The following is a 16,602-nucleotide window of genomic DNA, read 5'->3' on the forward strand; positions in this document are numbered from 1 at the left end:
TTCTAAAATTGCTGGAGAGTGGCAGGCCATCAATGATATATTTAACAAATCAAAACAAAAAAAATCCAGTCAAGCTTTAGCTTTTCACTACACTAGTTTACCAACCCAATCACTTAATATCAGCTGTCAATAGATAACGGCAGCAGTACTAGACATGAAACGTGGATTTCAGAGACTTAGACGCAGAAGTGTTTTATGCCATGCTATAAATTCTCCTTAAACGGTACAGGTGGTTCAGTCACACAAAGATTTGTAAACATGCACAAATACAACACAGGTCACACTCCTATCCTTGCAAAGAAAGTGACTAAGTTTTGCCAACATGCAAGCACTCAAGACGGATTTGACAATGTCAAAAGGCACGCGGATGCTCAAGACGATGGGCACATAATCACCAACACACTATAGCAAAGTGTACAGGCACGATCACCAACATGCCACGGTCACCAATAGACATAAGTGATCACCAAATACAGACGCATAAACACCAGAGACAAAACACCAACACAGACACATGCATGAATACACATTGAGGACAATCACCACCAACACCCAATCTCTCCTTCATACACACACAATCACTCACGCACGCAGGAACCCTCACACACACAATATCTCACTCGTGATCTCGCACTAACACACACATGCTCTCAATGACACATAACTTCTCTCTCTCTCGCACGCACACACACAATAACATTCTCTCACAGACAAGTGGTCACATATGCACACAAACAGGCGGTCCCACAATCTCCTTCACACATACTCGATCGCCCTCATGTACGAACTCCCTCACACATGCATGGTCTCCCTCACACACACACATGCACGATCGCACGCACGTGATCTCTTGTACACTCACACAATCTCTCACACACAACTACTTCCACACACAATGTCTCTCTCATTCACACACACATGCAGTCACGCGCACACACATAGGCGGTCTCACACAATCTCCTTCCCTCACACACAATCTCTCACGCACACACGCGATTCCTCTCTCGCACACACACGTCCAATCACCCCAACACACAATATTCCCCTCTCACGCACGCTGTGTCACACACGCACGGTCTCTTTCACACACGACCTCTCTCACACTCACCATCTCTCACACAGCCACACACACATGCGGTCTCTCTCACACACACAGGGTCTCACACACACACAGGGTCTCACACACACACACACAGGGTCTCACACACACACACAGGTCTCTCGGTCTCACACACACACGGTCTCACACACACACACACAGGGTCTCACACACACACACACAGGGTCTCACACACACACACAGGGTCTCACACACACACACACAGGGTCTCTCACACACACACGGTCTCTCTCACACACACACACACACACACAGGGTCTCTCACACACACACACAGGGTCTCTCTCTCACACACACACGGTCTCTCACACACACACACAGGGTCTCTCACACACACACACAGGGACTCTCTTACACACACACGATCTCGTTCATCTACACACACGATCTCTCTCACAGCTGGTCTCTCTCACACACACACACACACACACACACAGGGTCACACACACACACACACACACACACTCGCACACACACAGGGTCTCTCACACACACACTCTCTCACACACACACACACACACTCACACACACACACACACACACACACGACACACACACACACACACACGATCACACACACAGCTGATCTCTCACACACACACACACACACACACACACACACATCCTGCCGGTCTTGCCGCCGCTGTTGTCCCCCCCGGGCCCCCACTCACCCTGCCGTACCACAGGCTGAGCTGCGTCTGCGACAGGAGAGCGAACAGCAGCCTCCGCGGGTCGGCCTGGATGTAGAAGGGCTTTTCTGAGCCGCGGAGCGGACACAGGAGCCTGCGGGGCCACCCGCTGAGGAAGTACATGTCGGCCCGCCAGCCGCTCCTCACTGTCAGCGCCGGGGCCGGGTAATGAGGGCCCACGCCCGCCTCACACACGGCCGGCGGCAGCGATGGCAGCAACACCGACTCGCTCGCCCTCCACGGCCACTCGCCGCGCCTGCGCCTGCGCCTGCGCACCGCCCGCCATCTTGCCTCCGACTGGTGACTCGACACCGGGGGGAGGGGCCGGCGCCCGCGGACCCGGATGTCGGCCGCCCGCAAAACCAGGCGGCGGGATCAGCCCGGGACGGGATCAGTCCGTCCACTGGGAAAGTGCGGGCGGTCGCCACAAAATCCCGGCGATCGGAACCCCCGGAATGGACAACCCCTGTCGGAAGGAACTGCAGATCAGACACAAAGCGATGGAGTAACTCAGCGGGTCACACAGCATCTCTGGAGAGAGGGAATAGGTGACGTTTCGGGTCGAGACCCTTCTTCAAATCTCCCTAAGGAACTGGTTTATACTGAAGATAGGCACAAAATGTGAGCAAGTTGCATATGAGGGATTACAGAGAAATGTGAGGTGTTGCATTTTGGAAAGTCTAACATCGGCAGGACCTACACAGTGTTTAAGAGGGAACTGCAGATGCTGGAGAACCTACACAGGACCTACACAGTGATTGGTTGGGCTCTAGGGAGTGTTGCAGAGCAGAGGGATCTAAGACTGCAGGTGCATTCATAGCTTTCATTGCAAAAGGATTTGAGTATAGGAGCAGGGAGGTTCTACTGCAGTTGTACAGGGTTTTGGTGAGACCACACCTGGAGTATTGCGTACAGTTTTGGTCTCCAAATCTGAGGAAGGACATTATTGCCATAGAGGTGCAGAGAAGGTTCACCAGACTGATTCCTGGGATGTCAGGACTGTCTTATGAAGAAAGACTGGATAGACTTGGTTTATACTCTCTAGAATTTAGGAGATTGAGAGGGGATCTTATAGAAACTTACAAAATTCTTAAGAGGTTGGACAGGCTAAATGCAGGAAGATTGCTCCCGATGTTGGGGAAGTCCAAGACAAGGGGTCACAGCTTAAGGATAAGAGGAAATCATTTAAAACCGAGATGAGAAGAACTTTTTTCACACAGAGAGTGGTGAATCTCTGGAACTTTCTGCCGCAGAGGGTAGTCGAAGCCAGTTCATTGGCTATATTTAAGAGGGAGTTAGATGTGGCCCTTGTGGCTAAGGGGATCAGAGGGTATGGAGAGAAGGCAAGTACGGGTTACTGAGTTGGATGATCAGCCATGATCATATTGAATGGCGGTGCAGGCTCGAAGGGCCGAATGGCCTACTCCTGCACCTAGTTGCTATGTTTCTATGCATGGTCCCTTGAAGGTGGAGTCGCAGGTGGATAGGGTGGTCAAAAAGGTATTTGGCACATTGGCCATCATCAGTCAGAGTAGTTCAAGTTCAAGTTACATTTATTGTCACATGAACCAATTGGACAGTGAGATTTGAGTGACCATACAGCCATACAAACAAAAATAGCACTGTGATGGAAGGCAATATAGTTCAGTCATCTTCCTCCTTGTTCACACACGTGGTCGGGGCCTTTGAGCTCTCCACAGTCGCTGATGTACAGGCCCTCTCGCCGGCATGATCGGAACTACGACGTCAGAACGGAAGAACACACTCAGCGGCTTGGAGTTTTTGAATCAGCCGCTTCCTTCCGATGTCCACAGGCTGAGTATTGAGTAACCAACCTGATCCGTCGTAACCTTATCTGTCGTAACCAACCTGATCTCAGCACTTCAACTCCCCCTCCTATTCCCAATCTGACCATTCTGTCCTGGGCCTCCTCCATTGTCACAGTGAGGCCCAGCGCAAATTGGAGGAACACCACCTCATATTTTGCTTGGATAGTTTAGACGATAGATAATAGGTTTGGGAGTAGGCATGGGGAGGAAATCACTATAAAAACATGGGGGGGGGGGGACACAATATATTGGTGGCCGCACGTACACACATGCGAGGCTTCGGCCGTGGGCCCTGTGGATGGTAACATCGGGAGCTGACCTGGTTGGTGACCAACTCCGAACTCCAGTAACAGCAGCTTCGTCCGCCCGAATTGTGGGGTTTCAATTGGCTCGTTCGCAGGGTTTCTTCGCCTGCCGCAGCTTAAAACTGGCCGCGGGAACTTCCATTGCCTGGCAGGGGCTTCAACATCGGGAGCCTCGATGGCCTTGATGCAGCAATTTAAACGCAGGGCGGTGGAAGATCCAGCAGCCGATTTTATCCCATGCCGGGTGATGAAAGGCCCTGCGAACAGGCCGATTCAAGCTCCACTCAATGATCTTTGCTCCACCACGACGTCTCACTCCTCCAATCACCGCGCTGAATCATCATGTCCCGTCCCCCCCATTGCCTGCTGACCAGGTACTAAGAAGATTTTACCAGGACTAGAGGGTCTGAGCTATAGGGAGAGGTTGAGTAGACTGGGGCTCTATTTCTTGGAGCACAGGAAGATGAGGGGTGATCTTATTGAGGTGTATACAATCAGGAGAGGAATAGATTCGGTAGATGCACAGAGTTTCTTGCCCAGAGTAGGTGAATCATAGGTTTAAAGTGAAGGGGGAAAGTTTTAATAGGAATCTGAGTGGTAACATTTTCACACAAAGGGTGGTGAGTGTATGTAACAAGCTGCCAGAGGAGGTAGTTGAGGCAGGGACTATCCCAACATTTAAGAAACAGTTAGACAGATACATGGATAGGACAGGTTTGAAGGGATATGGACCAAACGATGGCAGGTGGGACTAGTGTAGCGGGGAAATGTGGCCAAGCTGTAGGCTGTGGGCCGAGCATCAAAAATGTGTCTAGAAATCAGTTTTCGTGACCAAGTCACAGAACTACATGAAATTTTCCACAGATTTAGATGAAATATAATTGAGAAGGATGTCATAGCTCGTCATTGCCGAAAGTTGCACATTAATTAATTAAACTAATTAGAAAATGAGATTGGGAAAGTAAGCGCCATCTATATTATATTATTAGACCTATATCTATATTATATTATTAGACCTATATATATATATTCCAGATAGTAATATAGGTATAATAATATTATATTTAGGTATAATTAGACCAAGTGCCGACCCGTTGTGTGGGGGGTGGGGGGGAGGCGGCACGCAGAGTCACACACACTAACTCCCCCCCCCCCCCCCCCCCGCACTCACGCTAATTACCCCCTTGATATTATATTAATATTATTAATTTGCTCCTTTTACCCCATAACCACTGTATCTACTAACGTATAGCCCCCAACTTGCAGTCACATCTAGAGAGGGGGGGGCGGGGGTAGAGAGTGAGGGCAGAGAGAGAAGGGGCAGAGACAGAGACACAGAGAGAGAGGGGCAAGAGTGATGGAGAGGAGGATAAGAGGGAGGGGGGGTAAGGGGGGAACGGTGGGGGGAGGGGAGAGAGAGAGAGAGTGAGAGTGAGAGAGAGAGGGGGTGCTGAGAGGGGAGTGAGGAGCAGGGAGAGGGGGGGGGGGAGAGAGAGGGTGTGCTGACAGGGGAGGGGGAGAGGTTGGAAGGAGGGGGAAAGAGACACTTTTTGCAAACATTTTAGAGCCAATAAACACTTTTTGCAAACATTTTAGAACCAATAGACACATTCTGCAAGCGTTTTAGAACCACTAAGGACAGTTACATTTGAGTAGGCATGTGTTCAGTGTTATTCACAGCTCAGAGAAACGTGACCCTCTGCCTTCCTCCAGCTTGCAGACACTGATTGAGACACACCACTTCCTGGTTTTATAGTCCCTCCCCCCTGCCGCCAGCAGGGGCAGCAGAGAGAATGGGGAATTTTGTAAAATCATTAATATCTCTGTCATTTTTCATCGACAGGAAAAATCCTCGGCACACATACGGCGGAGGGGGGCTCTGAGCAAGGTGGCCAAAAATGACGGCCATAGGTGGCGGCGTTCACTCGGAAATCGCAGCACAGATCCACCCCCCCCCCGCCCGCGGAGAAGATCAGCGGCTCCGCGCTCGCGAATCGGCCACTTTTTAATTGAGACCGCGGCTTCACTATGTTAAATACATAGGCCCCGCGATCGGAGCACCTTTTCCCGGTAAGTTATCGCAGACAGCTCCGAGATTAGATGATTAAGACTTATTACTCTACAACAAGCTGGCATTAGTGAAAATGTTTCATTTACCTTGTTATTGATACATATAGTTTAGGCCCTCAACTCATGAATGAATGTATGAGTGAATGATGAGTGAGTGAGTGAATGAGTGAGTGAATGAATGAGCGATGAGTGAGTGAATGAGCGAGTGAGTGAGTGAATGAAGGAATGAATGAGTGAGTGAATGAATGAATTAATAAGTGAATGAATGAGTGAATGTACAGCCTCCAAATCTCATTTTTTTCACATTATAAAGGGTGCAATTAAATTAATTAAAGTCCATACAGATTAATTTTCATAAATGCAGACTTTAGATCTTACCTTTCAATTTGAGTTGGTTCACAAAGTTTCACAACTTTGTGTTGCAGCATCTCAGCAGGGACTTTGCTTTCAAGACTTTCTTCCACTTCTATCCACATAGCTGCACATTTTTCAGATTTCTTAATGCTTTTCTCACTAAATTCAATTACCCTGCTGCAAGTTTCCATGACATGTATTCCACAGAACTAGAATGAACCTTCATCGGAATCTCCATCAAAACAGGCATCAGTGGAGGCACTCTCAGCCATGTTGTGTGCTAGCCTGAAACAAAGCGCGTGATTGGCCAACTGGCAGACAACTCAATGTTAAACGTGCTTTGATTGGACTAAAAATACCTGGATTTTTTCCGGTTTTTCTCTAATTTAATAAAAATGTGCAAGTCTTGTTCATGACGAGTTTCAGGGGTGATTTATATAATTTTTTTACACAATATGAACATTTCATGTAGTTCTGTGACTTGGGTCACGAAACACTGAAATAAAGCTCCTCGGCCCACAGCCTACTGTGCCAAAATTACCTGTTTCCACGCTGTAACACTCTATGCCTATGACTCTACAGTATACTGGAGTAACCCAACCCAGCATCTCTGGAGAGAAGGAATGGGTGATGTTTCGGATCGAGACCCTTCTTCAGACTGAGAGTCAGGGGTGAAGGAGACATAGAGATATGGAAGAATAAGGTGTGAAAACGAGAGATCAAAGGGGACGAGGTTCAAGGAAAATGTAGAATGGATCATTGTTAGCTGAGGGGAAGGTGACAACGGCATTCAATCTAGCTGGAGAGCAGGAGGAATCGCAGGGGGAGCAACTAGAGGGTATGCAAAATTCTCGTCAGATAGAGGAGGAGAATTTCTTCAAAGTTGGCATACCTTGACGAGATTTTGCAGTGGAGCAGCCAAAATGTGTAGTAAGGAACTGCAGATACTCGATGGCACCTCAAGTTCAGAGTTGTTCGTCCTCAAACCAAGTTTATTGTCACAGGCACAAATACGATGAGGGACAGGTGCAATGAAAGTTTGGCTTACAGTAACATCACAGAGACATAGACAGCACACAAAACATAAAATATACCCAAATTCCACAAGAGTGTGAAAGGAAAAAGACTTTGGGGGAAAAAACAAGACATTGGTGCAAAACATCATTTGGGGAGCAATTTCAAGGTAGTGCAAGAGGTAATCAGTGGTGTTCCATTATTCAAGATTCAAGAGAGTTTATTGTCATGTGTCCCAGATAGGACAATTAAATTGTTGCTTTGCTTCAGCACAACAGATTTATAGAAGGCATGAATACGGAACAGATCAGTGTGTCCATATACCATTGTATAAATATATATACACACATGAATAAATAAAACAGATAAAGTGCAAATAAACAGATAATGGGCTATTAATGTTCACAGTTTTGTTTGCGTTGAGTTCAATGGCCTGATGGCTGTGGAGAAGAAGCTGTTTCTGAACCTGGACGTTGCAGTCTTCAGGCTCCTGTGCCTTCTGGGGTGGGATCCTAGGCTTCAGTATCTCCTGCTGGACGGTTTCTTTGTTATCATGTGTGCCAGATACAGTTTAAAAAAAAATTGCGTACAACTCAGCAAGGCTATTCCCCAAACATAAGCACAATCCCCCCGGTCAGCGCAGAACAGCCCACCAAGTACATGTTGGTGTAAGGGTTAAACAGACAATTTCAGCTAAAATGGGAAATAGAGTTTTCAGCTAAATTAGCAGCCCTACATTCCATAGCCCCTTGAAAACAAGTTTTAGACATGTAATCTCCTAGAATTGATCTTGCACCTGTGTTTATGCCTGGGAGCGTAGCCTTTCTCAGGCCATTCTATAGGAAAGCGTAATGTTGGTGAACGAAACACAGCAGCAATAGTTGGGTAGACCACCCTGTGCCGCTAGTAGCGCAGAAACGTTGCAGACAAGGGGGTCTTATGATTGGCTCGGGGAGGCCGTGGTCTGCTCTGATAAGAAAAGCCATAAAGTATGGTGTTGAGCGCCCTGTTGGCGAGAGAGCCCCAGCCTTGGACCGTGTCGCGAATGGCGCCCGGTGATAGAGAATAAAAACATCCTGCGGCGTGCTTTGCTGTGTACTCGGGGTTTATGAGTGAGTGCGGGGATATTCTGGGATACATGAGTGTATGTGCCTCATTTAGTAGTGTAATAACCTTGCTTTATTTTCCTCCGTTGCTTAGATCAGGAAACTTCCAGGGCTTATCCAGGAATACAGTAATTAGGCTTTTGCATTTACAGACTTTCTTTCATATGGCCCCTGGCCAGATGTGGGCACCTAAAATATCCAGCACAGCTTGCACCATATGGGGCCTGTAGGAAAAGCTGTGGGGTGAGTCAGAAATACATCTTCTTAAATCCATTTCTCTCAACACTCTACTTTGCTCCCGAAAATAAATGTGTAATATTTATGAACAACCTTGTCACAGATATTCAGATCATTTCTTTACTTGCTTCCACCACAACCATCTTCACTTTGCACATTGAACCAAGCTTTCTCAAAGTCCTTACGTTCTAGTTTCTCCTCTATGTCATCCTTTTAGAACATCCATAATTCTAATTTTAAACCTCTCAAAGCTCTCCAGTCATTGAACAAAACACGAAGCCTGATAAGAGCTGGGAAGAAACTGTCCCTGATTCTGGAGTTGTGCATTTTCACGGATGGATGGAGCTGCGGTTTGGGTGGAGCTGTTCCCAAACCTAGCAGCGAATCATCCTGATAAAATGCTTTTTACGATGAATCTATAGAAGTTGGTGGGAGCTTTTGGGGACATGCTGAACTTCCTAAGCCTTCTAAGGAAGTAGAGGCGTTGGTATACTTTCCTAGTCATTGCTTGGATGTGGATGGTCCAGGGGAAGTTGTTGGTGATAATGACTCTCAGGAATTGGAATTTTTCAACCATCTCTACTTCAGCGCCATCAATGCAAACTGAGGTATGTGTTAACGTTTCCTGAAGTCCATCACTCTCTTTTATGTCTTGCTGAAATTGCGAGAAAGGTTGTTGTCTCAACACCAGGACACGGGGTACTCGATCTCCTTCCTGTACTCCGTCTTATAATCATTTACTCAACATTCCAGCATCTGCAGTTCTGTTGTGCCTCCAATCATTGAGCAAGTTGCCACCCTCAAAATACTTTTCCCTTTGTTTTTAAACTCCATCTTTTGTAGCTCAATTGCACTAAAATTGCAGAGCCACAAAACCATTCAATCTCTGATCTTTGTGCAAAATTGTGATTATCAGCATATCATCTTCATGTTCGTGTTGGGTTAGAAGTGAAATCTAGCAATCCATGAAATGATCTGAAGAGTTTGAAAGTTATCAATTTGAACCAAATTGAGACAGAAGTCTATGAGAAGTAATCAGATTATTTGGAGAGTGTTTTAGAAATTGTCAGATTCAATCATGTGGTATGTTTGCTGTTGTTGATTGTACATTGCAGATTACCTGAGATCAAATGCTTAATATGGGTTGATGGGCTTTATTAGTCACAACTCTAGGTATACTTCATATTTGTTTACACTAAAGCTGTAATACATAAATGCATTATCAAAAAATGTGCTTTTGATGTTAAAGCAGTGTTCTGGACACTATCCAGCTTTCTTTATTGTGGTGGTTTATTTCTTTAAAGATTGTTATTCTGAGATAAAGATTTATTTAAACCATTAATCATGCCCCAGATTGCTATGGTTTAAAAATGAATTGATTGATGAGTTGGGGCTGTAATGAACCTTGATAAATTTGGAATTCATACTGAAATTCAACGTTTTGCAAAGGATTACCATATGTTTAGCTTCAAAAATTGTAGAAAATGAATTCAACCACGTCAAAAATGTTTTGCAGAGTTCCCTATGCCAGGAAAGTTTATCTCATGGTTTCAGCACTCAAATTCTTTCTCTTTGATGTAAAACTAGTGTTGAGTTCCACAACAAAAAAAGCTCAAGGTCAGAGGCCTGTACTAAACCTACAGTTAATGTGCATTCAGTCTAGCTCTTTCTGTCATCAATGCTTTCTTTTCAATGTTGCTGAACTGTTGGCCTTTTGGTGGTCGCGTCAGTTTTTTGAAGTTGTTATTTAGCTTTTGGAAGCAAAGCACAGCAGTGGGAATAGTCCATCAAATTATGAAAAAAGTTAGTTTCACCAAATCTTTATTTACCATCTGTATTTTTTCAAATATTTTCAGTTTTAACATTAACTTTCCAGAGTCCCTCAGATTTTTAATCGTTTATGGCCAGATTATATGGAAAATTGATTTGTTTATATATTGAGATGTATAATATGAGGTTGAAATTTATAGTATCTGAGTTTGGCCCTTCCAGAGTGAATTGCTTTTGAATTTTTGAGTGGTACAATCACAGTCCAAAATAATTTTTAGGCTAAAAGGAAAACAATACATTTTTGGAAATAGCACTCTCCATCAGTTCCTGAAATAAAATTGTACAGGTGGGAAAAGTATTGATGAAGATTACAACCAAACCAATCACTTTCATTTCTGATTTTCTGTGCTTATTAAAAATATATATATTTCAGGCAGCTCCAGTGTTTTCATTAAGGCTTGAATTTCACAATTGTCTTAAAAACTGACAGATTGTAATGCAAAAACAAGCTATGTTTTAGTGATAGAGCGACAGAAAAAAATAGGACCCGAGGCCCACCGAGTCCATGCTGACTATCGATCATCTGTCCACTAGTTCTGTGTTATCCATAGTTCATATCCTACACACTAAGGGTAATTTACAAAACACAAATTAACCTAGAAACTTACATGTCTTTGGAATATGGGAGGAAACCGGTGCACCCTGAGAAAACCCATACGATCGCAGGGAGAATGTACAAACTCTGCACAGCCGGCAATTGAACCTGGTCTCTACTGCGCCGCCCCAGCAAATAAGCAATGCAAGATATTACACCGCTGTAGCAATGTTACAAGAGGAAGAGCACATACACGTAGTCACTAGGACTTAAAACTTAAAACAACGGTCAGAGAATCTGGGGATTCCACAATGCTTAACTTTGGGGCAAACATCGTGGCACAGCTCGTAGAGCAACTGCCTCAGAGCTCCAGTAATTTGGGCTCATTCCTAACTTTCTCCCACATCCCAAACTCACGCAGGTTGGTAGATTTATTGGCCTGTGTGAAATGCCCCCGCCGTGAGATGAGTGGTCGAATCTGGGGATTTAAGGTAATGTGGGGAGACATTTTCAGTCTAGACGGGAAGATCAGAGGGATGTTTAACAGGGTTTGCACGCAATTACGTCCTACATTGCCTAACCAAGTGGAAGCTTCAAAATGGAGAACATCTATGTTCTCCATTCTCAAACCCCACCTTCACAGAACCCCACAGCCCCCCATGACACTCTAATCTCTCACCAAAGCTGATATCAGAAGCTCTTCATGAGGGTGAATCCTCATAAAGCCTCCGGCCCCCATGGTGTGTCTAGCTGCATTCTTAACACCTGTGCTGACTAATGGGCTGAGGTTTTATGGACATATTTATCTCTCGCTTAATAAGGTCCAAGGTCCCCAACTGCTTTAAAAAGACATTCATAATACTGGCCCAAGAAAAATACCGGTGCCCAATCGCCTCAATGATTGCAGACTGGTGACACGGACATCAGTGGTGACAAAATGCTTTTCGAGTTTCGTTATGATGCATCTCAACACCTACCTTTGGAAGGATCTGGACCCACTACAATTTTCGTATGGCCACAATCGTTCAACAGGGGATGTGATCTCGTTGGCTTTCCATGCTGCACTGGCCCACTTGGGGCGGCACAGTGGCACAGCGGTAAAGTTGCTGCCTTACAGCGTCAGAGACCCGGGTTCGATCCTGATTACAGCTGCTGTCCGTATGGAGTTTGTACGTTCTCCCTGTGACCTACATGGGTTTTGTCCGGGATCTCCAGTTTCCTCCCACAATCCAAAGACGTACAGGTTTGTAGGTTAATTGGCTTGGTATAATTGTCCCTAAAGTGTGCACGATATTGTTAGTGTGTGGAGATCGCTGGAAGGCACTGATTCGGTGGGCTGATGGGCCTGTGGGGGGGAAGGGTGGGTGGGTGGGGGGGGGGGGGGGGGCTGGCACTATGCTCACCCCGCACCTTCAGCTTTCGGCCTCACGCATCAGATCCCGGTCTCACTCCAGCTTCACTCAGAAGCTTCCGGTTCAACTCAGCAGCTTCCAGCTGGTCGTGCTGGTCGCCGCAGAAGCAGTCCGCAAGCCGCTGATCTCCGCAAGCTGCTCAACACACTGCGCCCCTTCAGCATTTTATTTTCCTCGCCGCGCTATTGAGAGCGGGTTCCGGAAGGGGCGGTTTTTATGATTTTTTTAAACCTTCATAACTTTTGTACTATGTCACCGATCGGAACAAAACTTATTTGACGCAGCAGAGGAGAATGGTGAGTAAGGTGGCTAAAAATCGTAGCGCTATGGGGGATCGTTTTTGCGCAAATTTAATTACAACGCAGTGGTCAAGATGAGAATTTTAGTAATAGTATAGACGTTTGGTTTGTATCCCATGGTTTCGCTTTTCCATGCCTTTTCACATCCTCTAATCATTCTATCTCTCACTCTATACTAGATGTGAAATCGTTCATGTTGTCTCCGATGTGTTCGCACTTCAAAACCACTATGCGTTACAATGTTTTAAAATGCGTCACAAAGCCTTAAAAGCTTGCACTTAGCAGTACAACTTCCTAAACCTTTGCTTCAAGTACCTTGTTAAGCATACTCTATAGATGTAAGTTATTGTTGCTAAAATAATTACTGTACATGAAGTATTTTACTCGCATACTGAAGACATACAGCATTACCAAAAATAACCAAATGTGATGAAATAATAAGATGTGAATACTGCTTATGAACAATTAGCAAAGCTCAAATTCAGTTTGAAATCAAACAGGAAATGTTGAAAACACCCATCAGATCAGGTTGCATCTATGGAGAGAGAAACAGTGAAAAATTTCAGATCCATGACATTTCCAACTCTAGTGGAAAAAAGTGGAAAAAGTAACCCGTTACTCTACCCTCCCTTGTAAAACTGGTCACCACCATGAAACCTACTACCTGCCCCCTCGACATTGTCCCCTATGCCTTTCTGAAGGATGTCATTACAATAGCCGGTCCCAGCATCCTCGCCATCTTCAACCGTTCTCTGGCGACTGGCACTGTTCCTACCTGCTTCAAGCATGCGGTGGTCCAGCCCCTCCTGAAAAAGGTGATTTTAAGTCAACATATGCCTTACCTTCACCAAAATACTATGTTGGAAACTTTCCAATCAGGTTTCAGGGCCCACCACAGCACAGTCTGCCTTGTTGAAGGTACATAATGACCTACTTCTCACCATTGACTCCGGCAACTGTGCAATCCTGCTCCTTCTCGACCTCAGCGCAGCATTTGATACTGTCGACCGCACCATCCTAATTGACCATCTCCGGTACGGGGTTGGTATTGATGGCACTGCCCTGAGCTGGTTCATCTCCTACCTCAAAGGTAGGAGTTTCTCTACTAACATAGGCAACTCTTTCTCCTCCCCAGCTAGCCTCTGCTGTGGGGTTCCACAAGGTTCCATCCTTGGCCCCATTCTCTTCTCCCTGTATATGCTCCCCTTAGGCCAAGTCATTCAAAGGCACGGCATCTCCTTCCATTGCTATGCAGACGATACACAACTCTATCTCCCCCTGAAGTCCAATAACCGATCAAATCTACTTAACCTTATCCACTGCCTCGAGGATATAAAGTGTTGGCTGGCCTAGAACTTACTCCAACGAAACAAGTGTAAGTCTGAGGGCATCCTTCTCGGCCCCTCGGACTCAATCAAAACGATAGCAGGCAGCCTTGGAAGCCTTACCCCATTACTCAAACCTCACGTCAAAAACCTTGGCGTGATATTTGACTCAGCATTGAAATTTGACAAACAAGTCAATGCCGTGGTAAAAGCTAGCTTCTTCCAGCTTCGGACGATAGCTAAAATAAAACAATTCCTCCAGTTAGACGACCTTGAAAAGATCATCCACACATTCATCTCCTCCCGCCTCGATTACTGCAACTCCCTCTACACTGGCATCAGCCAATCTTCCCTGTCCCGCCTGCAACTGGTCCAAAACAACACAGCGAGACTCCTGACGGGCACCCGAAAAAGTGACCACATCACCCAGATCCTGGCCTCTCTCCACTGGCTCCCTGTGCGGTTCTGAATAAATTTAAAGATTCTTCTTTATATTTACAAAGCCCTTAATGGGCTTGCCCCCACCTACATCAAAAGTCTGCTTACCCACCACACCACCTCCAGGTCCCTCACATCGGCCGACTTGGGGTTACTGAACATCCCGCGGTCTAGACATAAGCTCAGGGGCGATCGCGCCTTTGCGGTTGCAGCTCCTAGACTGTGGAACAGCATCCCTCTTCCCATCAGAACTGCCCCCTCTTTTAAGTCGAGACTTAAAACTCATCTTTACTCTCAAGCCTTTCTTGACGTCCTCTGAGGGAGGGCTATATGTATGTATTTATGTATGTACCTAATCTATGAACCACTTTTGTATAACGTTAGTACCTCCACCAATGCAAAGCACTTTGGTCAACGAGAGTTGTTTTTTAAATGTGCTATAGAAATAAACGCGACTTGACTTGACTTGATGACTTAAATTGCAGACAAAAAATTGTTTGCCCATTATGTACATTTAATACATTCATGTTGCATAATCCTAGAAAAACCAGAAAATTATATAATTAAAGAAAGTCCAAATTAAAATTATAAAAACAATAGATAAGCTTAGCTTTGAACTGAGGGGAGTAATTAAAGAATGTGGTTAGGAGAACAGGTAATTAGAATATTTTTAAGGAATATATCTTTACATTTCTTTTATGCAGCTCAGTGCACAGTTCTGCAATATATTTGTTCAAGAAGGAACTGCAGATGCTGGAAAATCGAAGGTACACAAAATTGCTGGAGAAACTTCAGACTGAAGAAGGGTTTTGGCCCGAAACGTCGCCTATTTCCTTCGCTCCATAGATGCTGCTGCACCCGCTGAGTTTCTCCAGCAATTTTGTGTACCTTCTGCAATATATTTGTTGGCAGGTAATAGTCATTTGCAAAACATTCAGCATCAAAAGGTCAATCCTTCTTCAAGGTCTATTCAGGACTTTTAATTCTGAAGGGCCTGTCCCACAGGCGATTTTTTTCAGCGACACAGTCGTAGCAAGTCATCAAGTCAAGTCAAGTCACTTTTATTTCTATAGTGAAGAAGGGTCTCGACCCAAAACGTCATAGATGCTGCTTCACCCGCTGAGTTCCTCCAGCAAATTTGTCTACCTGCGATTTTTGCAGCATCTGCAGTTCTTTATTAAACATACCTCCTAGTCGACGTCAAGATAAGTCAAGCTACCGACAACCGTTATTAGGATGTCCACCTACGACCACACCTACGACAACCTACGACCACAGAGTCGACAACTGAAGTCAACCTATGTCCACCCCCAACAAGCTACGACAAGCAACAACCCTGTCGGTGACAATTGAAGACACTTCAGTCGCCGGTTGACCTAGGTTGACGTAGGTAGTCGCCAATGGAATTCACCGAAGTCAGCACCCGGCGACAACCAACGTCAGCTGTCGCCAACCTGCGGCACGCTGGCGACAACCTACGACAGCACCCACAACAGGAGAAGACAAGCTACGTCAAGCCCACAGTCGCCGAAAAGTTTTGAACATTTCAAAATCCAGTGGCAACCAAAAAAACGTTACGACTCTTTAGGCGACTTGAGGCGACTACTCACGACAATACAGGCATCACCACGTGAGCATGTGGCGACAGCCTAGTCGCTTGTAGGCGCCGAACAAATTGTCTAAGTGGGACAGGTGGTTGAGGCTTTTTTTTTTCCCTGATTTATATCCCTCCTCAAAGAATACTCTGTTATACCATATTGGCAGTTATGTTTGCCCATATATTAAACATAATCAATTGATTGTCACACCCTTTAAAACATCTTTAAGAATTTGTTGACTACAATGTTGTACCTCTTTCTTGTCATGTGCTGTAGACGTCTACCTTATCATTTACAATTTACGTTGAAAACTCACAATTCATCCTGTCTCCTTTATAATCATTCTAATGACGATAAAGCACTTGGATGCCTTCCCCTGATGTTTGGCAAGTTTTTTGGTTTGGCATAATAAGCAACAGCACTATGCAGACAACCCAATTA

General features: G+C 45.4%; 1 protein-coding gene across 2 annotated transcripts in view; it reads right to left on the reverse strand.

Moving 5' to 3' along the window:
- The window catches only part of ric1 (RIC1 homolog, RAB6A GEF complex partner 1), a 121,845-nt gene extending 119,731 nt beyond the window's left edge, over window positions 1–2,114 (reverse strand). For both annotated transcript variants that reach the window (XM_055632639.1, XM_055632638.1), the window contains exon 1: window positions 1,792–2,114. In XM_055632639.1, coding sequence (XP_055488614.1) covers window positions 1,792–1,932 — 141 coding nt within the window. In that variant the 5' untranslated portion in view covers window positions 1,933–2,114. The remainder of the gene's footprint in view (window positions 1–1,791) is intronic.
- Window positions 2,115–16,602: the final 14,488 nt, after the last annotated feature.

The sequence above is a fragment of the Leucoraja erinacea genome, chromosome 3 (genome assembly GCF_028641065.1).
Source record: "Leucoraja erinacea ecotype New England chromosome 3, Leri_hhj_1, whole genome shotgun sequence".
Classification (NCBI taxonomy): Eukaryota; Metazoa; Chordata; class Chondrichthyes; order Rajiformes; family Rajidae; genus Leucoraja; species Leucoraja erinaceus.